Source organism: Vigna angularis, chromosome 1 (genome assembly GCF_016808095.1).
Source record: "Vigna angularis cultivar LongXiaoDou No.4 chromosome 1, ASM1680809v1, whole genome shotgun sequence".
In the NCBI taxonomy this organism is placed as follows: Eukaryota; Viridiplantae; Streptophyta; class Magnoliopsida; order Fabales; family Fabaceae; genus Vigna; species Vigna angularis.
This window is the reverse complement of record NC_068970.1, coordinates 14,669,199-14,684,405: the sequence shown is the minus strand read 5'-3', so window position 1 is coordinate 14,684,405 and position 15,207 is coordinate 14,669,199. Positions and strand designations below refer to the sequence as shown.

Here is a 15,207-nt window from a genome sequence, read left to right as displayed (position 1 = left end):
CAGGGTCGAATATCTTGAATACTCCGAGTAACTTTTTTTGTTTTTAATCTCCATACAAGTAAAGACTTACATGTCTCAAAATAAATCAGAGATATGTTTTTGGTAGAACTCAACTAGCCTGCACCGCACATATTTCTTGAATCACCTGCCTTTTATCTTGAAATAGGTTTTTCAGGATGTTAAAATTATATATCGGAAAAGCCATTCTGTTGAAGGTGACCCAAAAAATACGCGGAGTGAAGGAACAAACTCCCTTTTCGGTATCGAATGCAACCAATTATTGTAAAGGACTATTTAACAAAGGTGTGGCTCCAAGGAATAGCATTTACCAGAATTTTTTTCAAAAACAAACTGTTTCTAACCAATGAAAATTCCTAACATATGCACATTTTTTAACAGTCAGTGGCTTGGCTATACCACAGCTCAAATGTCCAAAGAATTTGTTACATTAAAAGAATAAACAATATGGTTACAACACGTACATTAGACAAGCAGAATATCATCTCCCAGTGCATCTGCGAAGTCATATATGGAGATCATCCAATGAAGGTTCCTGTGCTGTTAGCATCTTCAATTTCTACAAAACGAAAGGCCGTATACAATTATACAAAATTGCAATACAAGGAACACTCTTCACTTGAAGAAAAAGGTAAACACTTCAATACCGTAATATATTGTGCAGGATCATCAATACTAGACGAGCCCAGAATAACTTCCCTCCTCAGCTTACCGGTAAGCTTGTGACAAGTCCTAAGCTGATGATTAAACATCTCATCAGACCAGAAAAACTGAAAAGAAAAAGAGTGAAAACAATTTTTTTATCAAAGCACTGTTCAAACCTCAGATCTGGTCGCTCCACCAACAATGAATATAAATATTCGTTGCCCCATCTTCTTGAAATCACTGGATGCATGTCTTAACACCGGATCGCTATAGGCCAACAGAAAAATATTACAATTAATTTGCGCTTTGAAAAGGTAGATTCTAGTTTTGCAATTCCAACAGAAAATCATTAGTCATTTACATATCATCTAATAGCAAACTCGTATCTAACACAAGTTCAGAGCTCAAAAGATGGGAAGAATACGGTGGTGGCAAAAAGAGACCAGGGTTCATAAACGAAGAGAAAAAAAATTAACTGATTTCATTAGAACTATTCATATTCATGACTTGTAATAAGGAAAGGAAAGTAAAACCTTGAATATCCATCATCATCAGAGCCTCTAGGTTTAGCCCAAGTTGGTGTGCGCCTTGATCTCATCGAATGAGCAGGAGGATTGTGAGTTATTGGTCCAGCTAATGGTGTACCATGGAAAGTTGGACTTGGGTCATTTAGACAAGGATAGTCAAGTTTCGATAATTCATTTTTGCTAACTTTTTCTATGAGTTCCTGAAAAATGTGAACCATTCAGGCACCACATGAGGCTCTGAAAGTTTTAACAGCAGCCAACCAAATCATGATAAAGATAACATTATAAAATATCATAGCACGAAAATACGGTGTCCTTCATTTTCTTAATAATACGGTGAGACTCAGGCCGTGAGGCATAATAGAAAATAACCAATAGCTGAGTAAGTGCCCTTTCTGTTCAAAACCTGGCTTGTAGAAATACTTAAATAACCAACTACATCTGATCCTTTAGGCCTTATAAAAAAAATCATAGGCTCACTTATCATGCCAAAAGTTCATAAATAAATAAGGAAAGAAGATTGTTCAACCCTAGTTTTACATCCTCCCCATAAAAATTTAAAAAATAATACATTTTATGTGGGGGAAATTTTCAAATCATTCCATACCTCTATTATGGGATAAAAACGTGATAACTGCCATGTCTCCTCTTCGCCAGAACGATCTTTCCTTGCTGCACGCTTTTTCTGACAATATAAAGAGACACTTTAAAGAAATAACTTATCACTGAAAAATCACACAATTTAAACTATAAATTACCTTTACCTTGTGCATATCAAACTTCAGAGCAAAAGAACTTATCGGAGTCTTTTTGGTATCAGGTTCTCCCTCAAGCATTCTCAAATTATTTATGGCAATCGCATCATCATCTGTCAACTTTGCTACCTGAAAAAGCATATGAAAGGTTACAAGAATATTGCACGGTACCATCATTGATAAACAGTATTTATTATTTGTCATCAAATGAACAGCAGGAGGCAATAGTTGACGCCAAATCTAGATAAACTGCACCTTCATCAAATTCAGACCCTTTTCACCCTCAAATTTCTCAGGATAAATGGACGCGAGAATCATTAACAGGCGTAACTTATTTTCACGAGTTGTATCCTGCATTAAATGAAAAGCAACGTTTTATTTCTAATTTCACGACCATTTTTCAACAGTAAAAACATCCTTATCCCGTCCACTAACACAGTAGAAGGTAAACCCTTTTTATTTACCATCTTACTTACTTCATTTGTAGTCAAAAATTTGATCACTTCTTTCATTCCTGCATCTCCAAAAACAAGATCTTGCTCCAGCTGCCCAAGTTCCCGAAGCCCTGACTCCCTAATAATTCTGTTAATTTTTCCTGCAATCTGGCCAAAGAAGCTCGCCATTCATACACATGTATGAAACTCATAATCATAATCCACTCCACTATTATAATAAAATAAATGCATTTAGCAAATTAAAATCTAATGGCAAAATCTGAAAGGAAAAAAAAAAATCAGAAATGGGCAGATATCTAAACTTAGCAAATATTATGCAGAAGGGTATTGTGGGGGGTGGGGGCTCTTTGACCATAATCTTAATATGTAGGAGGATATCCTGGCGAGAATAAGATTATTGCTTCATTTATTTACTGCAAGATAACAACTGAAATTTTGAATAGACATCAAGTTTTAAGCAATACTGTAAAATGTTCACACTTCCAGCTCTAGTTAGATTGGGAAACAACTTTAATGCTTTCAAAATAGAAACTACTTATGAAATTGTCAAATCAAGGTTACCTTTTTCTTCTATGCTGTTGCATATAGATACAAAATATTACAAAGGAAATTATTAAGTTGGATAGGGTTAAATGTTTTTTGTCTCTGTAAAATTCTTAAATTTTGATCTAGTCCCCAATAATATCACCCAAATTTTGTCCATTGTCTGGGCCACTCGTCCATTTAACATTCTCATGCCCTCAACATAAATAAATAAAGGGCATTACTTACGGCAACACTTTCCTTTTCTTTCTTTTTCTTTCTCTAAACAGGGAGGAGGTGGTAATAAGGGCAAAAACAAACTCAAGAAAATGCCCAACTAACTTATGCAACGAAAATATGGTATTACCTACGTGTAAAATAAAAATTCCAAAAGGTATGCATTAGCACACCTTAGAAAGTCTCTTGCGGAGCTTTCAAGTGAAGACAACACATTCTTTTTAAAAAGCAAATATATCATATAACAATAGTATTGTTTGGAGAGGACATTATTGATTGCATTACAGCAGAACTAACCTCTACATGGAGGGAGAGCTTGTCGATTTGCTCACTGTATTGTGGAAGCGCTTGAACCATCTTCTGTAAGTCTCTTGTCGACATTTCACCACTACCTCTAAATGAAATGCAAAGTTGTGTGAAGTTTATGATGACAACAACTAGATAATGAATAAATAGATTAACAACAGATCTAGGCTTAGTTAAATTTTACAATGGCTAAACTATTTAAGCAAGAAAATTAGTACGCGTCAGGTTATTTTTCAAATCAAGGACTTGACCATTTTACACTACAGTACAGTATATGTTAGCTTTTAGAAGAATAGGTCCCTCCTTGATTGGTATCAAATCCTTTATAAGCAATTGGTCACAAGTTTGATCCATCCATCCCTATTCTTCGAAACAGAAAAACTGATTCTTAACAAAAGGTAAAGTGGGCTTGTATATTCTCCATGTTTTTCCCAAGGAGCTCATGTACGAAGAGGTGTGTCAACTGATATAAAAATATAAGAAAAATGCTATAAATGGTACAAATGTGATTTTATAAAAGCCATCCACGAATGAAGAAAGGTGAAAATTAGAGTTTTGTTAGTTTCCTGTTTACTTTTCAACTTAGATTTTTCCTCTCTCCAACAATTATTTTATTAGACATTCATGATAAAGTTTTAAATTGTGCAACTCGGCCATGCCAAAATACATATTCAGATATTCATAATGTTGGATAAAACTGCTTGAGTGAAAAAATAATAACAGTAAAAGAAAATAAAAAGGTATTGAATGTCCAATGGGAAGTTCAAGGCGTGACCAAGGTATTTCTCTTAGAGCTTCAATTCAACCCACATTTTGGACAGCAGCTAAGCAAGTTCAAACTGGTCAAACTATACACTCGCATGGTCTAAATATCATTGTGAAATAGTATTCAAATGAGATATTTGTAGTAAGTAGAGGTGCGACTACTGACTCTAATATTTAACAGATAGGTAAACAGAAGCATCAACACATTGGTATGTGCCTTAGCAGCACGCACACAAACAGACAAAAAGAAGAGTTTCTTTCTACCATGGCTAGACCATTATGCATCAAAAACAACAAAATTTTCATATTGCCGCAACTCATAAAAATCTATGGAAAAGAATTACAAAATTAGACTATATTTTACAGAAGTAGTACAATTAGGTGAAAATCAATATACTCTTAGATCACAATATATCAATAATGAAAAATTCCCACAAAATTATGACTGACCTTGAACCATGTTGGATTTGTGCAGCTTTGTTCTTTGAAATGAAGTTGGTCATCTTCTCATGCAGTCGTTCACTAGCCTGGCAAAGCCATCAATATCATGCTACTAATTGGTAAGTAGAAGACATGAACCCTAAATAGTAAACAATAACGCCAACACTACAAACACCAAATAATGAAAGCAGAACATACATCTGCAATATGTGCATGACGAAGTTCAACCCATATAGGATCATGATCCTCCAAGAGAACCTCTTTTCGCTCAGGTGGACCACCAGTCTTGCTAGGAACCTTAAGAATACAGTAGATATACGTTCATAACAAGAAAGTGAACATAACAATTCAGAGGGGAAAATTGAAATTGTAGAATACCTCATGAACAAATTTATTTCCCTCCATATTCAACAGATCATGGCACATGGCATCATATGTCCATTCATGTATCACAGGAGCAATCTACATATCCAGAACAGCATCCCTGTTATAAGCAATATGATAACATTTTATTGAAAATACATTTACATGACAGGAAAATGGAGGTAACAAACCTGATCGATTGTTCTATCAATGATAAGTAACTCGCAGGTTTCAGTCTGAGGAAAATTAGGTATAGTTTTTTTATATTTCATAAGACAGTCCCAGACACCAGCAGCAAGTTTTGTAGGAATAAGATCATGGAAGGTAGTCATTGTGGTTGCATCTAGGGACTTTGCAGCACGAAAACGGACAAAAGGAAACTCCTATAAAAATGATTACATAATATAGAAGGGTTATCAATCTTTGTTTGAACAATTAAATATTATTAATTACAATTGTTGAATTTCGGTCACAAAGAGCAAAGCATTGACTACATACTCTTAATGAAGCAAAAACGGTAGCAATTCGAGTGGCCATCACATTTAAACATGCAACTGCTTTACGATTATTCTCCTCGTCCCCAAATAGCTCCTCTAAAGCTCTTTCATTGTTTGTAATGAAGCCCTATATTATCATGACAAAGAATACCGAGCAAAAGAATGAGGACACAGAATAATGGGATGATGATGACATAAGAGATTGACAAATAAATCCTAAAAAACACATTTGTGAAGGTTAATGAATTTTCCTTAGGGGAAAGAACCTGGTTTCACGAATTTTGTGTTACAACAATGTAGCTCTACAATCATTTGTTTCTGTTAGTGGAGAGATATTGCAAAAGCAATATGCATGAATGACTGAAATTGCCAACTTGCACACACTATAGGATTTATAACCCAAATAGTACTTCCAATTTTCTCAGATAAAACATCTATTTACTTACTGTGAGTAATCCTTATAATGTTACAGATGCAGCAATAAAAATATTTCATCTGTCCAATACAAAGGTTTATTATTTGTGAATATCAAATCTCCTGTATATATTGTATTGATTCCATTTTCTCAATACAAAGATAGCACTCATGCCGGCTTGCACACACTATAGGATTTATAACCCAAATATCTAATAGTACTTCCAATTTTCTCAGATAAAACATCTATTTACTTACTGTGAGTAATCCTTATAATGTTACAGATGCAGCAATAAAAATATTTCATCTGTCCAATACAAAGGTTTATTATTTGTGAATATCAAATCTCTTGTATTTATTGTATTGATTCCATTTTCTCAATATAAAGATAGCACTCATGCCAGCTTAGTAACACAGGCTTCGGCTCATCAACTCTATTCCTATAGTTTAACAATGGCTATGTGGAATTGGACAAACACATGTTGCGTATCAACATGTCATATATTTTGAAACTTACTAAGCGATGGAACTGCTCAGATGTGGCACGGATTCTGGTACTGTCGTGTTGCAGATTTAGAAATGTTATAATTATATAAATAAGATACAGATCTTTTATGATCAAGAGTATCTTCTATAATATTTTAGAATCAGAATATCTAGATTATATATGTATTATTAGGAATTTTATTAATTCCCTATCATATCTTTATTATCAGAGGATATCATATCTCTTCTATTTATTGTATTGATTTCGTGTTCTCAGTATAAATAAGCACTTGTGTTGTCTCAAAAACACACAATTTCAACTCAATGCCACTCTATTTCCTATAGCTCAACTACTAATGAGGTTTGTTAGGTCTATCGTGTCATATCAAACCACTTACAAATAAATAGTCTCACACTCAAGATATTTAGCCCTAGACATAAAAGGGTATTTTAGAGATCACACATCGACTAGAAATATGTCCTTGTTATCTTTTATTCCTATTCCTAAGTTTCCGCATGAAGCTTTATCTCATCCTTCAAAGTAGTGGTATTTTGGAATTGGTTCCTTTTCCAACTGGGGAATCAATTTTTGGGTGTTAGTTATTGTACACTCTTAAAACAGAACCTAATGTTAAAATTGCTAGCTATAAAGCTCACTTGGTTGCAAAGGAAGAATATACACAAATTTGTGGACACAGTTGTTGCCAAACAATTAGTTGGTAAGCTAAATTACCTCACTGTAACTCTTCTAGATATTGTCATTACAATGAGCCTAGTAAGTCAACTCTTCAACTCTCCTCATCAAGAACATTGAGATGCTTACATCTTTTATAATCAGGAATATATTTTATAATCTTTAGAATCAGGAATATATGAATTATATATGTATTATTAGGAATATTTTTATTTATCCATGTATTATATCTTTATTATTCGAGGATGACATATCTCCTTTGTTTATTATACTGATTTCGTTTTCTCAATATAAATAAAGTAGTCTCAGAAACACACGGTTTCAGCTCAATGTCTCTCTACTTATCCAACTTTAGATTAGCTGAATTTTTGCCTTATGTCAACCAACCTTATATTTATATAGTTGCGTACCACCTGTACACATCAATCAATCAGAAAATACAGCCTTTCAATTCTTTTATATAATCCCAATGAAAACAAAAGGACAGTAATTCTATTCATATGAAAAGTCATATACGATGACAGTCATAGAAGACTACGGTGATCAAGCAGTGAAATTGACTACTAATGCACAACCACATACCTGAGTGTCTATGGTAAAATACTCCAAGTTCATCTGCATCAAAATGAGGTCACAAAATGACAATAAGAAAATTTTGAATTTTTGGGGGAAAATTCAAGTTCCGTGTAGACCCCAAAAAAAAATCTCACCTCTCTTAGAGCACCTATTCGAGGCAACACCTGTGCATCTTTTTTAATTTCCATAACCAATTCTCTGGCAATAGGTGAACTAAAGAAAACAAATGCCCTACAAAAACCCAGAATAAAATAGGATTGAAAACCAATTAGCAAATGTCAATATGAACTTGCACTCACTGGAGATGTATAAAGGTCACATACTTCCTGTACAAGGGTTTCCTTCCAGACATGTCTGACAAAAACATAATTATGCTGCCAACAAAAATGAACAAAGAAATCATTAGGCATGGAACAATTCACAAAAGCCTACTGCGTATAGGTTAACTAAAACCACAACCAAAGCTGAATCAAGCCATTTTACAGCCACAAAAGCTAAGAATATTTTTCATTTTAACTTTTATATTTTCTCATCAGTAAAAAAGGGAGAGAAAGTGACAGAGTGATAGAAAGAATAACAATAAAATATTTATGTGTAAATGATACATTTTGTAGATAAGAAAAAAAAATACCATATAATTCATGAAATAAAGAATAAAATAAAGAGTTAATTGCAAGAGACTATAGGAAAAAAAATAATACTCTCAAATTTAGGAACCTATGACCACTGAGATGTTATTTTCAACCAAGAGATTCGAAGTTATGCTAACAAAAATAACTTTGAAACTGCATATGTATAGACATTACAGACATACTTCAAAAGAAACTCTGAAACATACATACCAAAATAGACATGCACCACAAAATTAACTATAGTTTCAGTACATTAATCCTAAAACTGAAAACTATCAACAACACAATCTGTCCATTTGTTTTCTTGGCCAGTATCAACACAAAATCTCTGTTGTACAAGTATTTTTTACATGTTGCTAAACAATAACCTTCAGCATGAGGAACTTTAACTTTTCCTGTAGAACTAACAGAAATCATGCAAAAAGCAACCATGAAAGACCAACAAAAAAAACAACTTCTAGGTCCTCTTCTATTGTGTTTTTGATCCATGAGCAACCTCAAATTAATTAAAGACAAATCAGTATCTATGCCACCACAAACATGAGACAAAGGACAAGTACTTCTCTCTTGTTGGCTGTATGAAGTATATAGCATCCATAGCGGGCAACGGCTGCCTTCGCTTGTATATGTCTTCAACCACTGCAAATATAAAAACATATTACACCGTTCAAGAATTAGAACTAGTGATGCAAAATATAGGTTACGAAATAATTATCTTCCATAAACATGTTAGTTAAATCCAATATTGATAGCTAAGAAAAATAGTTCTTTAACGGAATGATTGAAGTTCATTAAAACATATAGCTGAACAAGAAGTGTAATTAAAGCACAAAAGCTGCAAGTTTAACAAAGGTGGAAACATCAATGTTACAATTAAATTTCTGACGGCACAAAAATAGCATCAAATCTTAAAATCAGAGGCAGTTAATGCTGAATGAAAAGGAAATCAATCCCCTTATTCAGAAGTTAGAAAATTTAGGAAGGGGAATGTAATACAGTGAATCTGTTAAACTACATTTTCCACAAAATTGGAATGTGAGCCAAAGTAGAATTAATTAAATTTTTATAATGGTTGTATTAAAACTTTACAACCCCTTAACTTCTCCTTTCTTGTCTGGTTAATTATCCAAACAAAGGGAAGGCAACTCCATTCCATTTCATTTTTTGCCTTCCCTTTCCATTTTATTTCATATATTTCCTTTCCAATCCATTCTCACTTCCAAAAAAAAAATTTAAAAGCAATGCCTCAAAACAAATAGTCGATTAGAACTCCCAATAAATTCCAAAAAGAAAAGAAAGAAGAAACCAGTTCCTCTGCGTTTCTTTCTGTCAATCAAAGACCTCTAAGAGTTATGACAAGTAATATCAGCAATTAGTACGTGAAGGATCAGATTTCTCCCACGGTTCAAATGTCATATAAAAAGGAATCATATCACACATAATTGAACAAGGTAAAGGGTGTAATCACATTCCTTCATTTATAATTATATTATTTTTCTACAAGATGAATACAATAGAAGAACATGGAATCACCCTGCTATCTATGTATTTACCACTTTACCAGTCTCGTCATTACTGGTAGACTCAAAATCCTGAAGCTAAAAAAGAAACAACTGTTCTTTTTATTAACTCTTTTTGTTTAGGTAACTTTTTCTTTTAACAGAAAATTAACCACATTTAACAACTTGAATAGCATATATTCAGATTGCATTCTTTGGAGTATAAATAAAAATTTTACATTTGAATATCAGAGAATAACTCAACAACCATGCTATTAAAACCAAATCGTAGAAAATCAATAGGTCTTTCACTGACAGTGGACAGAACAAAAATGGTAAATCAAACTTGTGATTCTTACATGACACGCCTTCATCAGTGATATCAGCCATCTTGCAAGAATGAGACATTATCTTTACAGTGAGTTTGTCCATTATTAGTACCTGCAGGCAAGCAGTTCATGAACCATACAAGATGGTAAACAAATGAAGCATGATATTTTAGTCATTTTCAAGCTAAAGCGGGTTCCTTGAAAAAGAAACAAATGTGTGGATTAAAAGTCAATCTCCCTGTGAAGAACCAAGAATCCCAAAAGCTTATATTATTAGGAGAAGGCCCATGCATGGTTTTACATCCAATGCAATCTCGTGCACTATGGTTTTTTAAGCTTCAAGCATGAAAAATGCACAAGACCAATCAAACTCTAGACCACTTCATCATCACTTTAATGCCATGTAATGAAACCAACTATTGCAAAAGATTATGCTGTCTAATAAAAGTTCATGAATGGTTTTAAAATTTAACACTCCTATACCAAGGCATATAAGAAAAATACATTAAAAGGAAAGAACATTACAAAGTTATAAAACCACTCTACATACATAACAAGGAGAGTACGCCGAGTAGAAACACATGAGAGAAATCCCAAAAAATTATTATTTACAGTGGTAAATTAAAGACAATAAAGAACTCATCCCAATAAACTACTAAATGTCATTGTTCAAAACATTAGTGACAAAAGAGATTAACACCATGTTAAGAAGAGAGAAGCCAAGAAGGAACATAATGAATTTTGTGTGTTTTGTACACATGAGTATTCTTATGTATAATGAAGAAAAGACACAATAATAAGGAACAAAATCAACATATATATTTGAAATCTCATATTGACTAGAGATAAGGACAAATTATAACATAAGTAAATGCAAACCTGACTTTAAAAATACATTTTGTGTATTGTGAGATTGTATTAGGCTTATAATTCACTTTCTAAGAATATAATAATAGGAAATGTTGGGCGAGATATTTCCCTATCATATCATATCTCCCTATTTCGTGCAATCAAATCACATCTCTAACATAATCAAATCATATCTCTAATATAATGAAATCATGTCTCTAACCATCATAGCAGACAACCTGTCTCCAAACTCAACCTCCATTTCTCTATCACACACTAATGTCTCATTTTCATAAGTTTCTGCAAGCTTTCATCATGTACCCCTTATCTAAGAACATATATTTAGGTTATGTTTGGTTTATGAAAGAAAGTGAGAGAAAAGAAAAGGAGTGAAAAAATGAATTCCTCCTGTATGATTTTTATAGGACGTGAACGGACAAAATATGAGTAAAATGACATAAAATCTCTAAATAAAAAAATGATTTGTGATATAAATAAGCCTTTTGCAGTCTTTAATCTCCAGAAGCTTTCATACACTTTTCTTTCTATTTAGAAAGAAACACTTTTTTTATGCGGCGTCCGTAACTTTTTCTTTACCCTTTGTACTTTGACAATACCAAATGATGAAAGATTTCAAATGTGACGTTTTCCCTTTTTTCCTTGCAAAATCATTCCTCTTATTTTTGGCTAAACCCAACAGATGATATAGTAAAAAGGCATAGTCATCAGGCTCTGCTGCTCAATAGTTAATTCTAGTACAAAATGTACAGAAAAATGATAAATTTTCCACAATGATCCCACTTGAAATTAGGCTAAGCTGATGACTAATAATTACTTGGCCATGTAGCACATAGCTATAGATCAAATGAATTGAGAAACCATTCCAAATACATGATTTAGCTAATTGACTGTCCAAACAAGATGGAATACTTAATAGATTTGCTAAATCTACCACTTGTCTAATCATCAACATCATAAAATGAAATTTCTGCTATAAGTTCCTAAAATGAAACTCCAAACTAAAGCCGAAACAGACAGAAGGTGGTTCGTCTGTATCTAAGGCGAAGTAAAAAAACTTAGGCAGAATTCATTTAACTAACAGCATCTTATACCTTCCATGTAGATTTTGAATCCCCTGTTTTTGCTGACCTGAGCATTTCATGTAGCAATCCTGCAGAAAGTTTATCATAAACAGAAATTAAGAATAGTCAGATCAGAAAGCAACTGGTCAAGGCTAAATTTTAAGCATTTTACAATTAAAATGTTCGACGAAAGAAAAATTACAAAAATATGCAATCCTTGCAAATGAATTACTGATTTCAAATATCTGTATTGTTAAAAGGACCCCTTTCAAATATCTGTACATGTTTGCTAAAAGGACCCCTTTAAAATAATTATGATCTGCATACCATAAGGACACTAGGAATAAGGAAGACCACTTCTATCTTGAATGGATACAAAATACACATTCCAAAGCAATTTAAGCTTGAGTAAAAAAAATTAACGTGGCAGTGTAGCCGAGATTCAGACAAGCTCTTTGCTCCATAGAGACAAAATGGTTAATAGCAAGAAATTATCCCAAAACTCTATCATTCCTCTCTAAACATAATCATCAAGATACACACTACAATAATAGCCTTATCCCACTAAGCGAGTCTGCTACATGGACCACATGACACAATTCAGCCCAATTAAAGACCAAATTGATACCATTTACCATGAGATTCCTGTTATTAACTTCCCCTAATTAGTCTTTGTCTATTCCTTTTTCACAGGATTACAAACCTTGCACCCTACTCTCCTTACTGGTGCTTCCAGTGTCATTCTTTGTAGGTGTTCAAAGCATTGTAACTGATGTTCAGTACTCAGTAATACTACACCAATATTTTCTTGTAATCACCTATATTCATTTTGCAACATAAGCCACCTTAAAATTCTAATTTCTACTACTCTCACCTACCTGCCCAAAAAACTCACTCTTCAGTTTTCCCAAAACCCCTGACATGGCATTTCAAAAAGTGCTCCAAACTCAATCAACGGATCCAGCTTTGAACAAAAACTACCAAACAACCTAAACAACAAATATCGGGCAGCTAGACAGCCTAAAGATAAATGGCTACAAGTCTCAAACTGAAGCAAAAACACATAACATCAACATTTAGAGAGAAGTCAGTGAGTTCATCAAAAACCAACAACGAAAGACTTTGCATACAAAGGTGAGCATAAATTTCTAAAAGGAGATTACGGGAAGGAATTAAGAACCAGAATTTTGCTTCCAAGTGTACATCCCAAAGAACTCAAAAGTACAAATTTTAATATCCAATAAGAAATACGATCAAATATAAAGCAAAGCTATTCAGACCAGTTCAGCTTAAAAAAAAAAGATACGTTGATGGAGTTCCCCAAACAAAAAGGAGCTTCAAATGGTTCCTATTTTTAACACAACAAATCATAAAGATCATTTCTGTCAGCCATATTTCCATGAATCTATGCATATTATAACACAGCATACTAGTCTCACATGTAGAAGTCCGATTCTTAATAATATCCGTTGCAATATCCTTTGACAATTGGCTTCTACATTCACTTAGGAGAACATCGTATCGAAGAGACTACTAGCATTGACCTCCTATTTCTTGCAGCTTGGGTAAAATCATAGGTGAAAAGAAAAACAGCGATTTTCATCCCAATCAAGAAAATTGTAGAAACTAAATACTAATGGCTCTCGAGCAGATTCCGATCCCCTTTAAGTACAATCTTCGCAGAGTTCCCATAACGCACCAGCTGCTGACTTGCATTCACCTACTCTGTCATTTAGCTGATAACACTCCCAAAAAAAATAGAACATACACCAAGAGCAAATTGTATTTGCATTCACCGAGATCAGAACCAATGAGTAACAAAATACGCAATGAGCAAACACCATATAGCCTCCTTTACAAAACCAAAAGCGAAAAAGACAGCCAAACAAAAAAGAAAAGTTCTACTAGCTAACAGATACTTGAAGCGATTCGGAACTTAATGTGAATTGATAAGAGAAGGGAGAGGTACTCACGCTCGCGGCTAACTTGTTTTAGGCTTTTGCAGTCAGCGCCATAGGAGGAGGAGGAGGAATCGGAATCCGACACGGACATTTCGACCTCTGACTCTGTGTCCTAAACCTCAATCGTTGATCGATCGCGAACAGAGGGAGATCGCCGGCAAATCGGAGAAGCTGATCAGGCTACGAGCACAGAAAGCAGGAGAAACGGAAACGGTTTGTTCAATTTCACTAAAATGGAAACGGCGAGGGAAAGGAAACAGGGAAACCGGAGGAGCTAATTCACGAGAAAAATTATAAATAGAAGCAAAGCAACAGAATTACCGATAGTTGAAGAGAGTATGACGTGTTGAACGGTGCAAAGGTTGAAGGAGTTCCAATTCGAGAAGGCGAGGGTGAGAGACGAAGAAATTTCGCAGAAGCGGAGTGGACCGATTGAGGACGAGGTCCTGAACCGGAACCGCATGTTGCTGAACCGCCAGTGGGACCCACCCCCAACGCCAACTCATTTGCTATCATGCGCCTCGGTGTACAACTGCCTCCCATGTTATCGTCGCATTCGTTTACTTTTTACCCAATTTGTTAATATTTTTAGGGAAAAAAAATATATGATTGCTCATCCTATCTCATCTCATCGTTTAACATCTCAACTACCTTTTTCTTTTCTGCGTGGACATTTCGTTTTCTAGTTTTCTTTTTTGAGAAAATGTAGGGTACGGAAATGGTACAGAATTACTAATTTCGTAAGTATATATTTAATTTATCCTTCAAAAATTGACGAAGACTGAAAATTCAGTTATGTTTAACCTTGTTTTCTTTGCCTTTGGAATAGATGATGAAAAGATTTTAAGAAAAAAATGTAAATAAAAATAAGATCTTTTAATTATTAATGTTTTTTATTATTTTAATAAAAAAAATTATTTGTTACTATAAAGATTTTAAAAACATGCATATTTAAAAAATGTTAAAGGGAAAAATAGTAACAACAATCAAATCTATCAAAACATGCGGTCAATTTTTTTTTCCAAACATGTAATAATATATGAAAAAGTATCAATATTTTTAATATGATGCGTGAGAACGGAAAAACAAAAAAAAAATAGTAAATCAAGATTCATTAAGATTTAATATAGGTAAGATAATCAAATCAAATATAT

At 33.7% G+C, this 15,207-nt stretch overlaps 1 protein-coding gene across 2 annotated transcripts; it reads right to left on the bottom strand.

The window, feature by feature from the left end:
• Nucleotides 1–306: 306 nt before the first annotated feature.
• On the bottom strand, nucleotides 307–14,566 carry LOC108321151 (SNARE-interacting protein KEULE). Of its 2 annotated transcripts, none has more exons than XM_017552822.2 (22): nucleotides 14,375–14,566; nucleotides 14,066–14,233; nucleotides 12,123–12,181; nucleotides 10,192–10,273; nucleotides 8,894–8,972; nucleotides 8,025–8,075; nucleotides 7,836–7,932; nucleotides 7,708–7,740; nucleotides 5,533–5,658; nucleotides 5,226–5,417; nucleotides 5,050–5,133; nucleotides 4,870–4,968; nucleotides 4,681–4,757; nucleotides 3,457–3,553; nucleotides 2,422–2,547; nucleotides 2,201–2,296; nucleotides 1,949–2,074; nucleotides 1,798–1,875; nucleotides 1,197–1,390; nucleotides 840–930; nucleotides 666–755; nucleotides 307–577 (listed from the first exon to the last, which is right to left on the bottom strand). In XM_017552822.2, the coding sequence occupies exons 2-22, from the start codon at nucleotides 14,142–14,144 to the stop codon at nucleotides 524–526; spliced, it is 2,010 nt and encodes a 669-aa protein (XP_017408311.1). In that variant the 5' UTR covers nucleotides 14,145–14,233; nucleotides 14,375–14,566; the 3' UTR covers nucleotides 307–523. The 2 variants fall into 2 exon arrangements, with proteins under 2 accessions (XP_017408311.1, XP_017408315.1); XM_017552826.2 differs by having other exon boundaries at nucleotides 1,955–2,074; nucleotides 14,375–14,564.
• Between the last annotated feature and the right edge of the window lie 641 nt (nucleotides 14,567–15,207).

Coding starts and splice junctions, on each gene's coding strand:
- LOC108321151 (XM_017552822.2), bottom strand. CDS start 14,144: ATGTCCGTGTCGGATTCCGATTCCTCCTCCTCCTCCTATGGCGCTGAC. Junction 10,274..12,122: donor ATTCAAAATCTACATGGAAG/GTATAAGATGCT, acceptor GCTTGCCTGCAG/GTACTAATAATGGACAAACT. Junction 8,973..10,191: donor CACTGATGAAGGCGTGTCAT/GTAAGAATCACA, acceptor TTATATTTGCAG/TGGTTGAAGACATATACAAG.